This window comes from Conger conger, chromosome 16 (assembly GCF_963514075.1).
Source record: "Conger conger chromosome 16, fConCon1.1, whole genome shotgun sequence".
NCBI classification, from domain to species: Eukaryota; Metazoa; Chordata; class Actinopteri; order Anguilliformes; family Congridae; genus Conger; species Conger conger.
Genome location: NC_083775.1, coordinates 20,719,736 through 20,734,093, shown reverse-complemented (window position 1 = coordinate 20,734,093; position 14,358 = coordinate 20,719,736). Strand labels below are relative to the sequence as shown.

The 14,358-nt window shown below is 51.7% G+C and overlaps 1 protein-coding gene and 1 long non-coding RNA gene across 2 annotated transcripts in view; one reads left to right on the top strand and one right to left on the bottom strand.

Moving 5' to 3' along the window:
• Nucleotides 1-14,358, bottom strand: part of notch3 (notch receptor 3) — a 49,309-nt gene that overhangs the window by 4,453 nt on the left and 30,498 nt on the right. Inside the window, exons 13-32 of the mRNA XM_061223513.1 lie at nt 13,982-14,174; nt 12,822-12,967; nt 12,256-12,489; nt 11,478-11,630; nt 10,991-11,219; nt 10,076-10,277; nt 9,401-9,557; nt 8,553-8,737; nt 8,096-8,228; nt 7,712-7,966; nt 7,336-7,448; nt 6,367-6,860; nt 5,393-5,719; nt 4,781-4,929; nt 4,416-4,644; nt 3,433-3,523; nt 2,672-2,840; nt 1,564-1,868; nt 442-589; nt 198-295 (exon numbers count right to left, since the gene is read on the bottom strand). Of these exons, the coding sequence (XP_061079497.1) occupies nt 198-295; nt 442-589; nt 1,564-1,868; nt 2,672-2,840; nt 3,433-3,523; nt 4,416-4,644; nt 4,781-4,929; nt 5,393-5,719; nt 6,367-6,860; nt 7,336-7,448; nt 7,712-7,966; nt 8,096-8,228; nt 8,553-8,737; nt 9,401-9,557; nt 10,076-10,277; nt 10,991-11,219; nt 11,478-11,630; nt 12,256-12,489; nt 12,822-12,967; nt 13,982-14,174 (4,010 nt within the window). The remainder of the gene's footprint in view (nt 1-197; nt 296-441; nt 590-1,563; nt 1,869-2,671; nt 2,841-3,432; nt 3,524-4,415; nt 4,645-4,780; nt 4,930-5,392; nt 5,720-6,366; nt 6,861-7,335; nt 7,449-7,711; nt 7,967-8,095; nt 8,229-8,552; nt 8,738-9,400; nt 9,558-10,075; nt 10,278-10,990; nt 11,220-11,477; nt 11,631-12,255; nt 12,490-12,821; nt 12,968-13,981; nt 14,175-14,358) is intronic.
• The window catches only part of LOC133114274 (uncharacterized), a 52,400-nt gene that overhangs the window by 29,215 nt on the left and 8,827 nt on the right, over nt 1-14,358 (top strand). The window contains exons 2-4 of the long non-coding RNA XR_009705538.1: nt 9,371-9,480; nt 11,102-11,229; nt 12,848-12,989. This is a non-coding gene — a long non-coding RNA (uncharacterized LOC133114274). The remainder of the gene's footprint in view (nt 1-9,370; nt 9,481-11,101; nt 11,230-12,847; nt 12,990-14,358) is intronic.

Sequence of the window (14,358 nt, the reverse complement as noted above, 5' to 3'; positions counted from 1 at the left end):
CCCTGCAGATGTTGTTTTGGTAGTGTGAATTATACTGTAGTGTGAGGAAGAAACATCTGTCACACCTCACATACAGAACATGGACAGACATCACTGCCTTTACAGAGAGGAGGCAGTTCAGCCAAGACTAAGAAGGGAGGAGAAGAAAAGTGGAATGAGAAGAAAGAGGGATGAGGGCGGTGGCGCTCTCCTGGTACCTTCAGGTCCTGCATGTCCTTGTTGGCTCCGTTCTTCAGCAGGGCGACCGTGGCCTCTACGTTGTTCACCGCCGCGGCCCAGTGCAGAGCAGATTTACCTGCAAAACAGAGTGTGCGTGATCGTTACTCAACCACACTGACTGCGTGACCGCAGCTCAACCATACCAATGACTGCACTTGGACTTCAGTCGACCACACACTCATCAGTCGTCTCTCTCTCGCACACACACACACACACACTCACCCAGCTCGTCCACGGCATTGACGTCGGCATGGCAGGTGATGAGCTCCTCCACCATGCCCTCCACGGCCAGCCGAGCCGCCAGGATCAGTGCGGTCGACCCGTCGTACATCCGTGAGTCCAGATCTGTGGCCCGCGTGCGGATCAGGATCTGTGTGCGGAGAGAGAGTCAGCACTCCGAAAACCCACGACATCGTCACCGCTGTCTGTGTGTGCATACGATTTGTGTGTGTAGTGTAGTGTGTAGTGTATGTGTATAGTTTGTGTGTATAGTGTATGTGTATAGTTTGTGTGTAGTGTAGTGTATAGTGTATGTGTATAGTTTGTGTGTAGTGTAGTGTATAGTGTATGTGTATAGTTTGTGTGTAGTGTAGTGTATAGTGTATGTGTATAGTTTGTGTGTGTAGTGTAGTGTATAGTGTATGTGTATAGTTTGTGTGTGTAGTGTATAGTGTATAGTTTGTGTGTGTAGTGTATAGTGTATGTGTATAGTTTGTGTGTGTAGTGTAGTGTATAGTGTATGTGTATAGTTTGTGTGTGTAGTGTATAGTGTATAGTGTATGTGTATAGTTTGTGTGTGTAGTGTATAGTGTATGTGTATAATTTGTGTGTGTAGTGTATAGTGTATAGTGTATGTGTACAGTTTGTGTGTGTAGTGTATAGTGTATAGTGTATGTGTATAGTTTGTGTGTATAGTGTATGTGCATAGTTTGTGTGTGTACTGTGTAGTGTATAGTGTATGTGTATAGTTTGTGTGTGTAGTGTAGTGTATAGTGTATGTGTATAGTTTGTGTGTGTATGTGTATAGTTTGTGTGTATAGTGTATAGTGTATAGTTTGTGTGTGTATAGTTTGTGTGTATAGTGTATAATGTATAGTTTGTGTGTGTGTGTAGTGTGTAGTGTATGTGTATAGTTTGTGTGTATAGTGTATACTGTATGTGTATAGTTTGTGTGTGTAGTGTGTAGTGTATAGTGTATGTGTATAGTTTGTGTGTGTAGTGTATAGTGTATGTGTATAGTTTGTGTGTGTAGTGTATAGTGTATGTGTATAGTTTGTGTGTATAGTGTATAGTGTATGTGTATAGTTTGTGTGTGTAGTGTATGGCGTGTACGGGGTGTCGTACCTGGAAGACGCCCTGCGCGTCGGCAGCCACAGCGGCGTGCAGAGGCGTGCGGCCGGTGTTGTCCTGGGCGTTGGCGTCCGCCCCGGCGTCCAGCAGTCTCTTGGCGGCGTCCGCGCGTGCGTAGCGGGCGGCCAGGTGCAGGGGCGTCTCTCCCGTGCGGTCCGTCTGCGCGCTCAGCGACGCCCCCTGGTAGATCAGGTCCGAGATTATGTTGGCCGACGACTCTTCGGGGTCCTCCTCCTCCGGGATGTCAGACTCCAAACCGCCCCCACAGAAAGACGCCAACATCAGAGGAGTGAATCCGTCTGTAACGGGAAAGAAACGGGGCTCAAAACGTCATCGTCCCGCCCATGGACATTACCCATCATCACGCATCATCGTCAGACCCAGCATAGCGTACTGAAGTACGCCAACTGTTAGGTGCACCTTTGAACGATGGTAGCCCTCCTGAAAAAAAACTGCTTAAGCTAGGTTTTGAAACGGCTGATTGACAAGTTCATACTTAAAATGGTTTGGCCAGCTCATGTTTTGAAACCACTGCTAACTGGTAATTTCAAGCTGGTCATAGCTGGATTTTACATCAGGGAACTGAATGGTTTAAATGAACAATTCATGAGTTAGCTATTTTTTTCAAAACCTTAAAGGCTACTGTCCGGAGCAACAAATACAGTTTAATAGCAAACTGGTATTTTGTTTAGCCTAACTGTACCCCCAGGCACTAAGCTTGATGGCAAGATCATAAATTTTGGGGTAGGAAGCCAACATATAGGTAGCTTAATGTTACCCGAATTAAGCAATGTATTATACTATAGGCTGCTCTTATTTATAAAGTCACCAATGGCCATGAAGTGTCATTGTTGATGCATCTCTAAAAGGCCAGACTCCCACAGCTAACCTTATGCGAAGGTACTGTGGTTTGGTCAGACTCGGCATAATATTTTGCTGAGACACTGCTCCATTTTTGAGTACTGTTCTTAACATGTTTGAAAAGCTAGTGGTCACAAATGTTCGCATGGTAGAACACAGTTAAGGTCTGCACAGTACTGATAACATGATTTATGCGGTCACATGACGCAGCACAATATAAAGTGGCGGTGACTCCACCAACCTGGCCCGCGGACGTTGACATCCATACGGTCGCTGTCGAACTCCCCCTGGGGGGGCGTGAGGGCCATGGAGGGGGGCACGCGGATGTCTGCGGCAGCCAGGTGGTGCTGCGTCCACTGCCTGCAGTCCACTGCATCCTCACTGTCCGACAGTGCGCTGGGCTCCTCCACCTGTTACAGCGCACACACACACACAGTTACACCTCCACCTGTTACAGCACACACACAGTTACACCTCCACCTGTTACAGCACACACACACATCTACCTCTACCTGTTACAGCACACACACACACACGTCTACCTCCACCTGTTACAGCACACACACACACGTCTTGAGCAAGGCCCTTAACCCTGCATCGCTCCAGGAGACAATTGTCTCCTGCTTAGTCTAATAAACTGTACGTCGCTCTGGATAAGAGCGTCTGCCAAATGCCAATAATGTAATGTAATGTCTACCTCCACCTGTTACAGCACAGACACACACACACACATCTACCTCTACCTGTTACAGCACACACACACACACAGTTACAAATTTTTTTCCAAAATGATTGTTCCTTTCCACACATTCACATTAGGAAATTACGATGACATCTTAATATTTAATATAAGTTACAAATGAAGGCTGGTAGATTGTTCTTGTGCTAGGTAATATACTGCTGTTTATATTTTTGTTTTGGTTTTAGTTTTGTTTATAAAAATGAAAAAAAGAAAAATTAATTTCATCTTGAATATAGGTGTGTGAAGCCTGAGCAGCTCACCTTCAGTCGTTTGGCTTCAGGGCAGTCGGTGTCCAGCCACTGGTCACTGTGGTCTCCCAACAGAGACTCCTCCACCGTCTTTGGCATGTGTCTGCAGAGAAGGATTAACAGACATTATTACAGCCTCAAGCAGAGAAGGATTAACAGACATTACTACAGCCTCAAGCCACCGTTTGTGTCTGTGTGCACGTCAGTACATCCAGTCCCCTCCAAAAGTATTGGAGGAGCAAGGCCAATTCCTTTGTCCTTCCAATACATTTGGGGTTGAGATCAAAAATATGAACACGAGACAAGAGTTCAGAATGTCAGATTTGTTATTTACACCTAGATGCGTTAGACTACTTAGAACATAGCACCTTTGGTAGTACTTTTGCTCACCTTCAAATGGGGTGGTCTGATACAAAAGGTGATATGTTCTAAATTGTTTGCCAATCTAGATTAAAACTAAAAATGCCAGGAGATAAAAGCTGAAATTGTCATCTTATGTACATCTTTTGACCTCAAACTCAATTGTCTTTAGTGTATAACAAAAACAAAGGAATTGACCTTGCTGTTCCAATACTTTTGCAGGGGACTGTATCTGTACTGCCCGTATTGACTGTAGGTGTTGGCATTGACTACATGAGTGCATACTGACCGTATTGTAACCATATAACCGTATGTGTCGGCACTGACTGGGTGTGTTCATGTTGACCGTATCTGTGCATACTGACTGTACACTCACCGAGCACTTTATTAGGTATTTATTGGCCATTCTCCTCTGACGTCTCTCATAAACAAGGCATTTCTGTCTGCTGCTCACTGGATCTCTTTTGTTTTTTCTGCTCGTCCGTGCATATGGACCGTGTTGACCTTGTGCGTGTTGACCGCGTGCGTATGGACCGCGTGCGTATGGACCGCGTGCGTATGGACCGCGTGCGTATGGACCGTGTGCGTGTTGACCGCGTGCATGTTGACCGCGTGCGTGCGTATAGACCACTCACTTCATGCCCAGCGCGTCCTGGCCCACGGGCTCCCTGCGGCTCTTGTTGCTGCTCGTCTCCTTCTTGAGGAAGAAGCCCTCGGGGAACCAGAGCGTGCTGTGCTCACGCTTGCGCCGGGCGATCAGCATTCCCGCCCCCAGGACGACCAGCAGGAAGAGCGCCGCCACCACCACCAGCAGCAACTTGGCCCAGTCCGGCATGCCCGGCACGAAGGGCGGCAGCTCCTCACCTGGGGGGAGGCAGGGCGTGCGTTCGGTTTTCACACTGACGTTGACGGTTTCGCTGCCTCTACGGCAGGGCCGCCATTATGATCCTCGGGGCCCGGGACAACATTGGCGGTTATAGATACTCGGGGGGATACTCACTGCTGATCTGTTTGATGCGGTAGGGGAAGTCCAGCATCTCGGTGGCGGAGAGGGCCGCCAGGTATCCGGCCGCGCTGTCGGCGGTGGGGAAGCAGTCGTCTGAGTCCTGGGAGCAGAGCCGGTTATCGATCTCCAGGTACACGATGGACCTGAGGGGGGCGGGGGGAGGACAGGTGAGCCACAGACTGTCGAAAGAATACAGGCCGATGCGCGTGACGTCACCCGCTGACTGTCCATGGGCTCGTGCGATGCACTCTGAAGCCCAGGAAGCGGAGGGTCCTGGCGGCCGCCATTTTGTGCAATTTGGAGCCGGAGACTGAGCAGCAGAGTGCAGCTCCTCTACTGAGCATGTGAGAGAGGCAGCGACACAAACTGTTCCCGATTTGCCCGCGAATTATTACGGCATTGTCCAAATAATGCGATAAAACACAAAACTGACTTTGAAAGGCGCGGCTGAAACGCCTTACGCTGTAGCCAAGTGAGCGCCGTCCCTCAACAACACCAGCAAACCGGCGGCGAAAAACAAATGCCCGGTTTCGGCCGCTCTGCCCGGGACGTCTCCCATGGCGACCCCTCGACCCCGTGACCCTGTGACCCGGGCGGGGCGCTCACCCGATGACCTCCTGCTGGGGGTTGAGCTCTCGGCGCATGCGCGCCTCCTGGCGGGTGTAGGGCCGGATCATGGCCTCCCCGTTGTCGTCCAGACGGAAGCGCAGCGTGGTGCGCAGGATGGAGCTGAGCTTCTGCAGGAAGGCCGGGCCGGTCCGCACCAGCTCCTCCGGGGGCAGCAGCACCACCATCACCAGCACGCCCTTCGCCAGCTCCTCCGGAACCTTCCGCGCGCAGTCCAGCCCGTCCCAGCCGCACTCCTGCGAGTTGCAGCCGTGGTCGCAGCGGTTGTCTGCGTAGTGGTCCGCGCAGTACTTCGCGTATATCGGACTGTACGGAGAGAGAGGGAGGGAAGGAGAGAACGGGAGAGAGAGAGAGAGAGAGGGAGAGGGGGGGGCAGCCATCAGCATGGGCAGCCTATAGACTAATGGCTAACGAGCTTGGCTAGCGACCCGGAAGGTTGGTGGATCAAACTCCTGTGCAGCTACAATAAGATCAGTACGACTGTTGGGCTCTTGAGAAACCCCCTTAACCCCACATTGGTCCGGGGGGGATTGGCCAAAATGTCAGCTAAATAATTGTAAACAACACAAGACATTACAGAGTTTACTCTTTAATCTTTTAGACTAAATCTACTTTCTTTAGCACCCTTTTGCCCAGTTTCAAAGACACAGACAACGTTTCGTCTTGGACAAAACTGAGTTTTGTACGGAGAATCTCTATTCAGCATAGAATTTGGTCGAGAGGCTTATCACTGTGACACTGGCCTGTTGTTATTTCATCTTTGACGTGTTGTGAAAATATGCTACAAAACATCACCAGACAGGAGGAGGAGGGGGGAGAAGAGGAGGGAGGGGGAAGAGGAAGAGGAGGGAGGAGGAAGAGGAGGATGAGGGAGGAGAAGAGGAGGAGGGGGGAGGAGGAGGAGGATGAGGGAGGAGAAGAGGAGGAGGGGGGAGGAGGAGGAGGGCCCTTACTTGCAGGTCTTCTCGCGGCCCTTCTGGCGGCAGTCGAAGTTGTCGTACAGGCACTCGGGCTTGTTGCAGGCTGGGTCGCACTGGCTGTTGTTGAAGAGCTTCCAGCACTGGGGGTCCCCGCAGTGCGCCCAGGGGTTGTACGTCAGCGAGCAGTCGCCGCCGTCCCAGCGGCAGGAGAAGGTGTTGCACTCCTTGTCGCACATGCCGTCGTTGGCCTTGGCCTGGCAGTCGGCCAGGGGGCAGGCGGGCTGGGCGTGGGAGCGCTGCTGGCAGCGGTAGAAGGGGAACAGGGCCTCCTCCATGCACAGGGCGCCGTTTGGGCAGGGCTGGGCGGAGCAGCCCCCCGAGCTGCGCTGGTGGCAGTCCGGCCCGCTGAAGCCCGGGGCGCAGGTGCAGCGCGGGCCCCGCGCCGTCTTCAGGCAGCTGCCCCCGTTGTAGCAGGACAGCTCCCGGCACGACAGCAGGCTCCGCTCGCAGGTAGGCCCGGTGTACCCCTGTACGCATGAGAACAAAGCACAGGGGGTTGTGGATACTCACACAGGGGATTGAGACACACAGGGCAGGGGTGTGTGAAAACTCATACTGACAGGGCAGGGGTTTGTGAATACTCATACTGACAGGGCAGGGGTTTGTGAATACTCATACTGACAGGGCAGGGGTTTGTGAATACTCATACTGACAGGGCAGGGGTTTGTGAATACTCAGACAGACAGGGCAGGGGTTTGTGAATACTCATACTGACAGGGCAGGGGTGTATGAATACTCATACTGACAGGGCAGGGGTGTGTGAATACTCATACTGACAGGGCAGGGGTGTGTGAATACTCATACTGACAGGGCAGGGGTTTGTGAATACTCATACTGACAGGGCAGGGGTTTGTGAATACTCAGTCGGGGTTTGTGAATATTGAGATAGACGGGTGTGTGAATATTCAGAGACACACAGAGCAGGGGATTGTGAATACTCACAGGCTGGCAGGTGCAGGTGTAGCCCTGGGTGGTGCTGGGAGAGTTGGAGCAGGCACCTCCATTTAGGCAGGGCTGAGACTCACACACACTGAACCTGAACTGGCACCTCCGACCTGCACATAAACCACAACACACACCATACATTACCTTCACACACACACACACCACACACCAAACACTGAGTACCATACATTACCTTCACACATACACACACCAAACACTGAGTACCATACATTACCTTCACACATACACACACACACACCAACCACTGAGTACCATACATTACCTTCACACATACACACCACACACTGAGTACCATACATTACTTCCCCACACACACACACACACACACACACACACACACACACTCTCTTACCAGTGAAGCCGGGCTTGCAGACGCACTGGTAGTCGTTGGGCAGCTGTATGCAGTCTAAGCTGTTGCTGGGATTACAGGGGTTTGGGCGACACTCATTAATGTCCCCCTCACAGCGCTCGCCGGTGAACCCGGGGGGGCAGTTACAGCGGTACCCCCCCACGCGGTCCACACACGTCCCGTTGTTCAGGCACTTGGGCGCCCCCCGCTGCCTCTGTGGGGGATTGCAGTCATCCTCGTTTATCTCGCACAGGACACCTGTGATGGAGAGAGTTGCCCGGGGTAGAGAGATTAGTGTAGAAGGGTATAAGGTATTTACTCAAAGTAGAGAGGATTATGTCTGGGGTGTTTACCCGGGGCAGAAAAGTTAGTGAATGGGGTATTTACCTAGGGTTCCTGGTGGGCAGGAGCAGATGTAATGCCCCACTAGATCGATGCAGCTGCCCCCGTTCTGGCAGGGATGAGACTGGCACTCGTTTATTTCGGACTCACAGTTGTTCCCCTGGTATCCTGGCATACACTGCGTGTGAGAAAAACACCGTTAGCGCTGAGCATATCTATGGTAGACCGTATCATATCTGAGCATATCAACGGTGGACTATATGTGTGTGGTAATGTATTCAGGTTTTACACTGTTATGCATCAGCTCAACTCCAGGTCATGCAGGCCGCAGTGTCTGCAGGTATTTTCTCCAACCATGCACCCCACCACCTGATTTCACTAATAATCTCCTTGGTTCAGGAAGTAAGCTGATTGGTGATATCTGGTGGTGTAGTGCATGGATGGAGCAAGTGCCTGCAGGCGGTAGAGTATATATGGTGATGACGTGTCAGAGGGAACTCACCTCGCAGGTGTAACCTCCCACATAAGCCCTGCAGGTGGCGCCGTTGAGGCAGGGCTTCTCCTCGCAGTGGTCCACCTGGCTCTCGCAGTAGCTCCCGATGTAGTCTGCCTGGCACTTGCAGTAGTGCGTGTTCCCCGTGTTCACACAGTGGCCCCCATGACGGCAGAGCTGGTCGGTCCCCAGTCCTGAGCAAACGAGGGGGAAGAGTTATAGCAGCGCACAACATGGGGGAAGAGTTATAGCAGCGCACAACATGGGGGAAGAGTTATAGCAGCGCACAACATGGGGGAGGAGTTATAGCAGCGCACAACATGGGGGAGGAGTTATAGCAGCGCACAACATGGGGGAAGAGTTATAGCAGCGCACAACATGGGGGAGGAGTTATAGCAGCGCACAACATGGGGGGGGAGTTATAGCAGCGCACAACATGGGGGAAGAGTTATAGCAGCGCACAACATGGGGGAAGAGTTATAGCAGCGCACAAAGAGCAAGGGAAGTGCAACCAGCACATACAGTAGGAGAAGATGCGCACATGTAAGGGAAGAGTTGCACTTGTACACAAACTGACAGGATCAGTTATTCCCGCACACTAACAGCAAGCCAACTGCAATATCTGCCTTAGTCTTGTAATGAGAATTTATTCTCTCAGGTAGAACATATTAGGTCGTTTTAAGGTACCTGCTTGAATGACATTTTCTTTCCCCATTGGCAAATCTTGCAATGAGAGAAAACGAAACTTACTTAACAAAAAAGTAACAAAAAGTCTATATCTGAGACTAAAATACTTGCTTAGATTGACTGTGTTTTGGTTTCCGCAGGGACGGTTTAGACTGGCGCGCGGCGCGTACCTCTCTTGGCAGCGGCGACCTCGCAGGACACCCCGGGGATGTCGCAGTAGCGGCCGGACCAGCCGCTGGGGCAGTCGCAGGTGAAGGAGCCGTCCTGTAGGCTGCAGCGCCCGCGACTCTGACAGGGGGCGGACAGTCTGCACCAATCCACCGTCACCTGAGCAGAGAGAGGGGGAGGGGCTTAGACACAGCGCGCCGGCAGAATTTCAAATTATCCTTGAAAAGATGTCTGTTAAATACTGTTCGACCACCACTGCTTTATCATTTAATCTGCCTGTCCCTGTGGTCATTGTGGTGTCTTGTCATGTCCGTCTGTGCTGCATTAACCCTTTCAGTCCGTGGCGCGATCGTAAAATCCCAGTCGTGCCGCATGACACTCTCAACCTTATACCATTTCAACCAATCAAAATGACTGCTATACTATCGTTTTGAGCCCCTATTAAAACACTACCAAACTTTCTCAATTTTCTGAATTGTCTTGAGTGTCTTTTGTCAAGGCTGTGTTTGGGTGTTAGACGATCGCAATGGGAGTAAGCCTGTTGGCTTTTTTGTGTTTTCATCCTTGATCATTTTTAAAAGAGTACTGTTTCCTACGACAATGCAGCCTTATGGAGTCGTGCGTTCACTGTGGGAAAGTGAATGTGACTGGCGGCGGTGCGCAGCGGGGAAACGGACCTGGCACTTGGGCCCGGTGTAGCCTTTGGGGCAGACGCAGCGCGCGGACTCTCCTGCGTCCACACACACACCCCCGTTCAGACAGGGCCGTGAGCGGCACTCGCTCAGCTGGTGCTGGCAGTGCGAGCCGGCGAACCCCGCCCGGCACGAGCAGGAGAATCCGTTTATCTTATCCGTACACGTGCCCCCGTTGAAGCAGGAGCTGCACAAACACACACACACCGGGAGAGTCAGCGGGTACACGTACACACACACACACACACACACCGGGAGAGTCAGCGGGTACACGTACACACACACACACACACCGGGAGCGTCAGCGGGTACACGTACACGTACACGTACACGTACACACACACACACACACACACACACACACACACACAAACGAGCAGGAGAATCCGTTTATCTTATCCGTACACGTGCCCCCGTTAAAGCAGGAGCTGCACAAACACGCACACACACACCGGGAGAGTCAGCGGGTACACGTACACACACACACACGAAAGAGCAGGAGAATCCGTTTATATTATCCGTACACGTACACACACACACACACAGACACACACACACCGGGAGAGTCAGCGGACGTGCACATGCACACACACACAGACGAGCAGTCACAGAGCATTTTATCTGACATGGACCATTCATAGTTAATATACTGACACCCTATAGTGCCTGTGTGCATGAAGGCATTCTGTCTTCATATACTTATATTGCATATATTGCATGTATCTATGAAACATAAGTAGAACGGTGCAGTATATATTTACAAATGCAGTATGCGTGGTCTACTTGCAGGTATCGTCACATGATAAAAAATGTATTCGTATAACGTTTTGTTTACATTTTTTTTGTATTTCTAAAAAACAATTAGCTGTGAAACACACACACACACACACACACCCTCACCTCTCTGTGCAGTCTGGTCTGTTGGTTTCACAGTGGATGCCAGTGAAGCCAGGTTTGCAGGTGCAGGTGTAGCTGTTGACGTAGTCTGTGCATGTTCCTCCGTTCCTGCAGGGGGAGCTTTTGCACTCGTCGATCTCTATGGTGCAGCGGGGCCCGGTGAAGCCAGGCAGGCAGCTGCAGCGGAACGTGTTCACCCCATCCGTACAGGAGCCCCCACTCAGACACGGGTCTGCAGCAGAGTGAGACACACGTCAGCCTACAGCAGTGCACTACAGCACCAGGCTACAGCAGTGCACTACAGCAGTGCACTACAGCAGTGCACTACAGCAGTGCACTACAGCAGCAGCCTACAGCAGTGCACTACAGCACCAGGCTACAGCAGTGCACTACAGCAGGGCACTACAGCACCAGCCTACAGCAGTGCACTACAGCACCAGCCTACAGCAGTACACTACAGCACCAGGCTACAGCAGTGCGTGTCACTCACTCGGGCTGCAGTCGTTGATGTCGGTCTCACAGTTGGTCCCGGTGTAGCCCCCGCGGCAGGAGCACACGTAGCCCCCCAGCGTGTTGGTGCAGGTGCCGCGGTTCTTACACGGGTTGCCCGTGCACTCGTTGACGTCCATGTTGCAGCGCTTGCCTGTAGGGGGCGACAGTGAACACGTCAGCGCCTCGGCGGACTCAGAGAGACCGTGCGGCCTGGGACACAGGCGCCAACGCTGATTCGGGATACACGCAAGCGGTTTGCTTACATACCGTACACACGTTTACTGGCTTCTTTCAGTCCTGACTGAGGTTATATACTGCCAATCCACAAGGTGGCAGCCTGGGCTATCAGAGCAGTTTACATTAGAAATTATTACTAATTTGTTTGTAGTTGTTTGCTATTTACCTTCAGCGCCTCTCATGGAAACACATGGAACGGTACCACACATTTGCGTCGCGTTACAAAATTTGGGCTGCACATTTCGCAACAAAAGACCACAAGAAATGTCCCTTGTGCTGCTCGTTACATCATTCTTTCCTCGAGTAGAGTGTAGAATGTTCCTAGCGTAGTGTTCTTAACCGAACATTCTAACGCTAATGTAGCGGTCACTACCGGTAATTGTTCTAGAACAATTAGTTCTAGTTCTAGAACGCTGACGAGTTTTTGAAGGAAAAAAAAAACTAAACATTCCAAAAGCCCTACTCTTCAGAGGGCTAACGCTAGCGCTAGCCTCAGCAGGCCTGTGTGCGAGTGAAAGGCGCAGGGCGTGTGCGCGTACCTTGCCACCCGGGCTGGCAGGTGCACTGGAAGCTGAGGTAGTCGGGGGTATGGCTGCACAGGCCGTGGTTGTCGCAGGGGTTGGGGGAGCAGGGCATCAGCACGTCTGTGCAGGTAGGCCCGCTGAAGGGCAGCTCGCACGCGCAGGTGTAGCTCGACACGCCGTCCACACACGTGCCCTGGTTCAGACACGGGCTCGAGGCGCAGTCATTAATGTTCACCTGACACAGGGGACCTGGGAGAGAGGGGAGGGAGAGAGAAAGAGAGATGAGTGTTATTTTCCCTCTCTGTAGTTACTCCTATTATGGATTTATTGAATTCACTCATGCACTTTGCTTTATAAATTGCTTCGACTAAGCGACTCTACCAAATGATTGCGCGGTAATGAAACGCAGCGGAGTGGAAACGGTGTCATACACAACTCTTTCCACAAGGGGGCAGCAGAGGACTGTGCGATGGGATTTCTGAAGAAGCACACATTTCTCCGAGAAACTATTAACTGGGGTGTGTATGTGTGTGTGTGTGTGTGCGTGTGCGTCTGTGTGTGTGTGCGTACAGCACACTCACCTTTAAATCCCTCGTGGCACCTGCAGATGAATCCATTTAGCTGGTCGATGCAGGAGCCCCCGTTGTGGCAGGGGGCAGACTGGCAGTCATTCCGGTCCAGGTCACAGTTCTTACCCACCCAGCCCGGCTCACACTCACACCTGTACCTGTGGGAGTAGCCCGGCAGAGGTGAGTTTCACCTGTACACACACAGGCACCTCACCAACACTCAATTTCAATACTCAAAAAAGTCTCCTTAACAATACTGAATTCAGACCTGGGTCAAATACCTAACACTTTTCTGTGATTTACTGAGCTTGTCTGGTGTATTGAAACCTATTAAATACTCTCAAAGTGCAAACCACCTCTTCTGGTCCTCTTGGGTGGCTCAATTGCACCAGGCGGGATCAATCGAGCACAGAAAAGTATTTGAATCCACACAAAAGAAAATCGCCACGAAAAAGCTCCTATTTATGAAATGTGAAAATGTTAAAATCATATAATGGTCAAACTCTGACCAGCTAATTAACAGCAGACTCAAAATGGTGGCACACTCTAAATGGAGTGGAAAGGGGTGGGGAGCTTTCTTTAGTTTTCGCCACAGTTACCTCACTATCTGATAGACTGCCAAGCTGCGAGGGGTTTTTATTCACTGCTAAGCGGGCAGAGCCCAATCAGAGCCAGGGTCACTGCAGAAACCACAGAGGCTGTATGAATGCAGAAACCAACGGGCGCTCGCGCGCTCTTCCCTGCAGACGTCAACCGCTAACAGATTAGCCGCAGGCTTTTCTCTGCAGCTCTCAGTGAACCGAGTGAGTTTGTTTAACCATTGAAAGTGTAACCGCAAATACGTGATTAGCAGCTCATGTAATGGTCGCTAGTGACGTGCGTTCAAGATGGCGAACGTCAGCTCACCCGAGCAGCATCCGTTTCTATTTAAAAGGCGTTAGTGCCGAACTAAATTGAATGTAAATTGTTCAACAGGATCGGTTTGCTGCAAACGTAGTTCACCATGGACATTCGCAGACTTGAACACGTGTTCTAGAAAACATTCCAAAAAAACGACTCGTGAAAGAGCTGATAGGTGGCCAGCTTGTACACTGCTCTGTCTTCCGCCCCCACCCCCGGTAGAGACGGCGCGTTAACCGCTGAGGCTTGTGGGACGGTGTATAGCGCCTTACCCATTGAGGTCGTCGCGGCAGGTCCCGTGCAGGCAGGGGCCGGTGCTGCACTCGTCCACCTCCGAGTAGCACAGGAGGTCCCGGAAGCCCTCGGGGCACTGGCAGTGGAAGCCGTTCTCCTCGTCCACACACGTGCCCCCGTTACGACACGGGCTGGAGGCACACTCGTCTATCTCCTCGTTACACATGGGGCCTGAGAGAGGGAGGGAGGGAGGGAGGGAGGGAGGGAGAGAGAGAGAGAGAGAGAGAGGGGAGGGAGAGGGAGAGAGAGAGGGAGGGAGAGGGAGAGGGAGAGAGAGAGGGAGGGAGAGGGAGAGGGAGAGGGAGAGGGAGGGAGGGAGGGAGGGAGGGAGGGAGGGAGAGGGAGAGGGAGAGGG